The following is a 7,674-nucleotide window of genomic DNA, read 5'->3' on the forward strand; positions in this document are numbered from 1 at the left end:
GTGAATTCTGTGTACAATCTGCATTAAGGCGTTATGTTCAAAGGAACCATTCAAGGTGTTCTCCCAAACACAGTAGATCGACAGTTGTGGAAAGGTATAGCAACAGATACCAGACAAAAGTATGCAAAATAACTCTTTGATCATACATTTAGTTAAAGGGGCTGTCTGCTTTATTTATATTGATGACTTATCCTCAGGATAGGTCATCAATATCAGATTGGCAGGGGTCTGACTCCCAGTACAGCACGATCAGTTGTTAGAAAAGAAGGCCTCTCTCCTGCGAGCGCTCCCTTCTTTTCATTGTTTACCTGCTCGCTGTTTAAAAGTAAGCCGTCCCATTCACTTCTATGGGACGGCTCCTTCCTATACACTTGCGCAGAGCGCGGCCTTCTGTTTAAACAGCTGATCACAGGGGTGTCAGATGTCGATCCCCGCTGATCTGATGGATGACCTATCCTGTGGGTAGGTGGTCATCAATAGAGATGATTGAAGTTTTAAAAAATTCAATTCAGCCGATTCGTCAAAGTTCACCAAGAAATTTTTCAAATTGAAAACCATTTTAAAACTTGGATCTGAAATTGGCTTTGGTACCGAGGTACCAGCTGGTACCGAAGCCGACTTTGGATTCCTGTTTTAAAATGGTTTTCAAGTTGAAAAACCAAATCCTGAAGTTATTCACTGAATTCTCGCAAGACTTTAGTGATAATGAATTTCCCTCGCCGGAACCCATTTTAATGCTGTACGGAGACAAATCTCCGTACAGTATTCGAATTAAGTCTTGAGCGAATCAACTTTGGATCTATGATCCGAAGCTCGATTCGCTCAACACTAGCTATAAATTAGGTATACCCAGGCCACTCTGCCTAATCATATCCTTCCTACTTAGTGGTCCAATCTTAGTGTGAAGGCTTGGAAGTTAACCCTTTCCTGACCGCCAACAGTAAATTAATGTCGGCAGTTGGGCATTTAAAAACGGCACCCTCTGGCGTGTGCAGCAGGCGACATGGCCACCGGGTGTCTGCTGTTTTAAAGAGCAGACACCCGGCAATAATGATACAGCTGGTGGCAGACTTTTATTCCTTTATATGCTGTGGTTATCTGGGTGTGCTTCGGCTCTCTTCGGCGGGGATAGGGGGAGCCGGAGCATTTATGCAGCTGTGTGATGGTACCAGAGATGTGACACAGCATTATGCAGATAAACCTTCCTCCAAGCAGTAAAATTGAGGTATTCACAACAGGGATAACCATTATCCCATGTGGATCTCTCCATAAGGTCCAGGATCCCTCTCTACTATGGATCTAATGGTATTTTGCTTTTAAAATTTTTAGATTTAAAACCAGATGCCGAACATGGTGGATGGATCAAACATGGCCGCTGGATTGTTGCAGTAACACTGTCTCTAGAGCATGGTTGCTTGCCACGTCTCTCCCTATGCTCAGCTCACAGGACAATGGCGGAGACCACACGGGATGAGGGTTTTATTGGGCTGTGACATGACAGGGGATGGCTACCAGCGGATTTGCTGGCTGCATGGCATTATGGATGATCACACGTTCCCGGGCCTCTTACTTTTACTTTGTAACACGTGCAGCTGCCATTTTAGGAAAAACAGATTCATTACCACGAAGCGCAAGGAAATTCGTATTCATTGTGAATTAAAGTTTTCCTATACTTCGGATCGAATTCCACTTTGCTTTGCTCAACACTAGTCATCAATAAAAATAAAGCAGACAACCCCTTTAATGATAGGCTTTAGGCACAACAGACATTAGATTATAAAACAAACGCATAACCTGAACCAACCCTAAGCCAATGATTTGAACAAATCACCCTCATTGTGTTACTACTAGGAAACTAGACAGCTGTCATGGTGGCACCCTGTGCGTGCCACCTTTGTGCTATCAAGGGCAGGCACAGATACTATATCACACAGCTAGCCCATGCCTAGCAGCCGGGCCCCTCTGGCCCTCCTCTGCCCTTCAGCAGCAGGGCCTACCGCCAGAGCGTTAGGTATTCTAGCTTGCTAGCCTTAGTGAAGGTGTGCTTTTCTGTTTGTCTCCTGTGTACCAAACTCTGCCCTGACCTCAGACTAGTTTCACAAATTAACGAAAACTGTGCCTGCCGTGACCTCAGCCTGTTTCCTAACTACTGTGGATCATCTGCTAACTACACCAGGACTAAGAGGTGGTAGGCTGGTTGCTATCCTATAGAGAAGGCCAGATCCCTGTATGGGGGTAAAAGGGTGAAAACCAGTGGACTGCCAGGGGACTCTCTTAGTTATAGCTCAAAGTCAAACTGGTTAGCAGACATGGTGGTCCTACACTCACTGTCCGTTACAACAGCATCCAAACATGGCAATGGACGAAGATTCTGTGTCAACCAGTTGAAAACTATGCTCTCCATTGTCAGATCTTGCTCTACACGTCTACCCATCAGAATTTCAGAATTTGAATGTCATGAAACTCTTATAGGATGAAATTTATTTAATCATAGTCTGCTTACCCTACACTAGCTATAAACATAATTACACTCATTGACAAAAAAAAAATTACGCACCAAGAAGGAGTTGTTGAAATTGAATAAAAACTGTGAACTAATACTGATATATGCAAGTGATTACAATATTAGTGAAAGAATATGTTTATTGGGAAAAACTGTACAAATAAAAGGAGGCTCTAGTACCTGTTGGGTCACCTCTAGCCTGGATGAGATATAGTTGGACATGAAGTCATACAGTTTTCATATGGTATCCAGTGGCACATTTGCCAACAGATGTTGCAGCTGTAGATCCTGGTATCCCAGCTGGTCCGATAAAGGTTCGATTGGCGATAAATCTGGTGATCAGACAGGCCAAGGAAGTTTTTCAATCAGCAGGAGACATTCCTGGGAAACCCTTGCTGTGTGTGGGCAAGCATTATCCTGCTGAAAAACACCAGTTGGAAGCCCTGCCATGAGAGGCCACACATGTGGCCTCAGGATATCCAGCACATATTGCTGAGCTGTTAGTGTCCCTCATATCACTAATAAGGGTGACTGACTGTTGCATCTGATGGCTCCCGAGATCATCACACCAGCATTTGGGGCAGTGTGTCACTCCACAGCAAAGGCAGGATTGTAGAACTCACCACGAGACCTCCATACTCGGACCTAACCATTGTTGGATTCAAACAGAACCAAGACAATATGGTTCCAGTACTTAGCAGTCACAACATCACTACAAACAAAGCTTATGGTGGCAATGGCAGGACATATAATGGGCACCTTTGCTAAGCACCTGGAAATGTTCTGGGTAGAGACAGGGGTGTATAATGAAGGTGCCACCTGTGTCTGGATGGTGGACACTGAAACTATGGAATATGCTCATTCTAACTGGTGGATCAAACAGTCCTCTCTACTGGTGGTCTGTCTTGGCCATCTGGAGGTTGTTCGTCTTGTGTGCTCATGTAACCACCACTCCCAACACCTCCTAACAGCTAAGTAAGAATGGCCTAGAAGGTGGGCAGTTCATTGAAATGACCACCGGGCTATTCCCAGTCCAAAGATGCACCCCCTCTCAAAGTCTGTCACCTAGGCAAAATGACTTCTATTGCGATGTAGAGGCATGTCTACTAGTCTCTCATCAAAAGGTACACTACCCAAAAGTAGCCTCTGAGAACCTTTTTATAGGGCAGTGGGGGAGGCACTTTTATGCCCTTATGTGGCAAGACCCAGTGTCTAATCAGACCACACCTGTAGTCATATACATATCTGCCTGAGACATAACTGCATGCCAAGATTTTCAGCAATCCAACATTTCTATTTGGGTGCATTATTTATTCATTTTTTTGTCAATGAGTATATATCACTGCGCTACTATATATAATTATTGTGCCATGATAGAAAAATTAGGACATACAATTAATGTGGTTGCCCTCATTCAATATGCTTAGACCCCCTACAACAATGTTCAGTCCTAAGGTTTGAGGTTCTATTGCTGTCCATGACCTGAAAAAGGTTCCTATATTCTCTCTTTCTTTAGGTATATTTTATTTCATGACTCATCCCACAATTGTGTAGGTGTCGGACAATTAGCTTTCATGAGAACTGGCAATAGAATATTTGTGACTGACATATGGACAATCAGATCCTACATAACAAACCTATATAATACACAAACACAGCCAATAAATACCTGTGGCTTTCAACTAAGTACTGTCTGTTAGTCAAGTGTCCAGTTCACTCTCTAGCCTTGGATGCCTTATTTATTCAGGTACAGCCTATTACTGAGTATTCTGAAGACAGTACTGGGGACATCTATTTCCTGGACCGGGAAGGCATGCATGACTTTACAATATATCAACTTTAGCATATGCTTGTGTTTATATCTTGAGGTCACATTTTCAAATTGGAACATTCATTATACAAAGAAAACCTCTTATGTTAGTACTACTACTACAAATCTCTATGGGCAATTCCTTGGGAAGGTATGTCGGACCGGCCTGATAAAACACAGCTGTATGAATAGGCCAGCTGTGGTGCATCTTCTTACTCCTATAGCCAGCCATATTTATAGTGTCATCGACATTACAGAGGAATAACTGCACATTATTACTCATTCTTCATTTTTAAACACAAGTGGAACTGAAGCTTTAATTTTTTTCTCAGTAGTTTCAACACAGAGGTGCAACTATAACTCTGGACAACTTACCTTTGTGGAAGCCATTTGAGCTCCCCCTACAGCACAAAATAGTTAGGACCAAAGTCATTTCTGTCTATCCATTATCTATCATCTATCTACTCATCCATCTATCTATCTATTTCATATCTATCTATCTATCTACCCATCCATCTACTCAACCATCTACTAATCCATCTATCTGCCATTCATCTATCTATTCATTAATCTATCTAACTATCCATATATCTATCTATCTATCTGTCTATTTATTCACCTATCAATCTAATCTTTTTATCTACCTATTGATTGTATTTATCGATTTATTTATTTTTCAGTTTATCTGATTATTTTATCCTTTTTTCTATGTTTAATCTATCTATCAATATATCTATCTAATTATCTTTCATAGTATATAATATATGCACAATGAATAAAAAAAAAACTGCTTTATATCGTTTTAAAAAACAAACAAAAAAAACAGTCTCTAAAATATGAGTATTTGCCCAAATTTACTCGACTGCTTCCTGGAATGCACCTCTCTTAGACACTCCAAATGTTTAGGGAACCTCCAGTTTTAAGTGATGCAATGTAGGTCAGAGGGATTCCAACTGAGAGCGATAAAATATGTTCACATACGTCAACCATGATCTAAACAAAAGTGTTTGGAAGTACATGCTCTCTAAAAAAAATCATGAGACTTTTATTATCTGTTAGCAAAAAAATATGCACATAGCTGACATATTTTGGCATAACCTCTCTATAGCCTGTCATTTTAATACAGACCGTCAGGGGTCCCATAGCAATTTCATGGTAACAGATAAATGACATTCTGGAAAGAGTGTGGTCTTCCAGCATCACATGCATTATACCCTAACTTGTGACTGTACAATTTATGGTATTTGCATTTTCATATACAACTGTCATTTACATTATTTACTGTATTAGATATAGTGATAGATGAAAGAAAGAAAGAAAGAAAGAGAGAGAGAAAGAGAAAGAAAGAAAGAAAGAAAGAAAGAAAGAAAGAAAGAAAGAAAGAAAGAAAGAAAGAAAGAAAGAAAGAAATGTGATCTGTCTGATCCCTTAAAATATCTGTGTCCCATGTAAGCCTATGTGAGTGAGAACAAGAGTTATCAGGGAAGTAAATCTCTACCCGTGATGTAAAGGTCCACTCCCCATTTTTGTGTAATCCACACGCTACAACATCTAAATCCCATAGTTTGCATTATATAGATCCCACCCTAGTGATTGGAGGCTGAAAACCCTAACATTGGCATCTATTATCTGGTCTGGTGTGCTAAGACTGACCTGGCACTGCTGGGTGCTGCTGGCACCTGAAGAGAGCTATGCCAAGTGGGCATGATTTCATGGTTTTAATATAAACTCTGTATATACTGAAATAGATCATTTCTTCATCCACATACCTGCTTCCAATCCACAGAAGAAAAGTTTTCATATGAGCATATAAATATCTTGGACACTACTAATAATCTGCAGGACTATTGGTATAGTTATAAAACACACCATATATAATAAAAATACTAACACACACATAATATATATATATATATATATATATATATATATATATATATATATATACATAGGCACTCATATTATCTGATTACAGTAACATATAGTAACTACGGTAATATGATAGATAGATAGATAGATAGATAGATAGATAGATAGATAGATAGATAGATAGATAGAATCTGATTGAGACATAACAGGGTCATCTCTAGATGATAGATGATAATTACCCTTTCAGGATATCATGACCCACTCCAGTACCTCCACCTCTTCTCTTGGCTCTGCTGGCTCTGGATTCCTTCACTGTATCAGATGTCACCTCCTTGTCAGCACCTTGACTGGCACCGAAGGAGAACAACACTGTAAATCCCAGTGCCAACCCCAGCAGAGTAGCCAGCCTCATCCTGGTGCAGCTCACAGGGGCTTCTCCTCCTCCAGGTCCACTCTTGCCTCACTGCCCTGGCTCAGATGTCCGTGCTCCACAGGGTCCTGTCCAAAAGAATATAAATAAGAGGTCTTCTCACATTAGGAGGAAGCTAAGAGAAGTCTAGGTGCCCCAGCTGGGCGCTATGCAGCCTCCTACCCTGCTCCAGGACAGCGTTACGCAGGCAGAAGGGTGCACAGCCCTACCCCCAGGACGCAGACTGGCCAAGAAGGTGGCTTCAGGGGCAGCTTCAGCAGGCGCTCAGGGCAGCACACGCCATGGTGATCCTTGTGCTGTCAGGACTGATGCTATTAGAATTTATACAAGCAAGTGGCCGTTAGGGACAATAAAGGAGATAAAAAGCTTTGGTGGCAGTGAACCCGCCCAGAGACATCAGGCAGGAGCTGCGGCTGCTCCTACTCCACTGCAGGCTCTGCCTTTCTTGGCTGCAGCAGCTGTGAGGCAGTCCCAGGGCTGCGCTGAGTGCAGGGAGAGCGCCCACTGCCCAGCTGCCACCTGCATTCTGCCTGGCACTCCCTCTGATGCCGGGCACACTCAGGAGGTTCTACTTCAGATGTGAAGAAAAAAACACCCCAGTTCACAGGGATTTGCTCTCTGCTTTCAAAACTAGTCAAGCTTCTCTCTAGCCACTTATTTTAGGTGACAACCTTGCGCGCGGAATGGACATGTCTAGAAAGCCATGCGTAAATTATCCGCAGCGCAGAGGCGGTTTCAGAATGGAGGTTGTGTGGCTTTCGGCGCTGAAATCCAAGGCAAATATGCGCCAGCCTAAGGGCTCAAGCACGTGACCGTATGGATTTTGCAATCCGCAAAAAAAACGGATGACATCCGTGTGATGACCGTATTGCATCCGTTTATTTTTATTTTTTTGCAAATCCATTGTAACAATGCCTGTCCTTAGGAATAGGAAATGTTTTATTTTTTTATTTTTTTGTGGTTTGGACATAAAATGCACACGGAGTCATTTCCATTTTTTCACGCCCCATTGAAATGAATGGTTCAGTACAGGGACCTGTCAAAAAAAAAAAACGAAAACGG

General features: G+C 42.0%; 1 protein-coding gene across 1 annotated transcript in view; it reads right to left on the reverse strand.

Moving 5' to 3' along the window:
• Positions 1-7,047, reverse strand: part of FBN1 (fibrillin 1) — a 261,436-nt gene extending 254,389 nt beyond the window's left edge. Inside the window, exons 1-2 of the mRNA XM_040414001.1 lie at positions 6,775-7,047; positions 6,422-6,680 (exon numbers count right to left, since the gene is read on the reverse strand). Of these exons, the coding sequence (XP_040269935.1) occupies positions 6,422-6,594 (173 nt within the window). The 5' untranslated portion in view covers positions 6,595-6,680; positions 6,775-7,047. The remainder of the gene's footprint in view (positions 1-6,421; positions 6,681-6,774) is intronic.
• Between the last annotated feature and the right edge of the window lie 627 nt (positions 7,048-7,674).

This window comes from Bufo bufo, chromosome 1 (assembly GCF_905171765.1).
Source record: "Bufo bufo chromosome 1, aBufBuf1.1, whole genome shotgun sequence".
NCBI classification, from domain to species: Eukaryota; Metazoa; Chordata; class Amphibia; order Anura; family Bufonidae; genus Bufo; species Bufo bufo.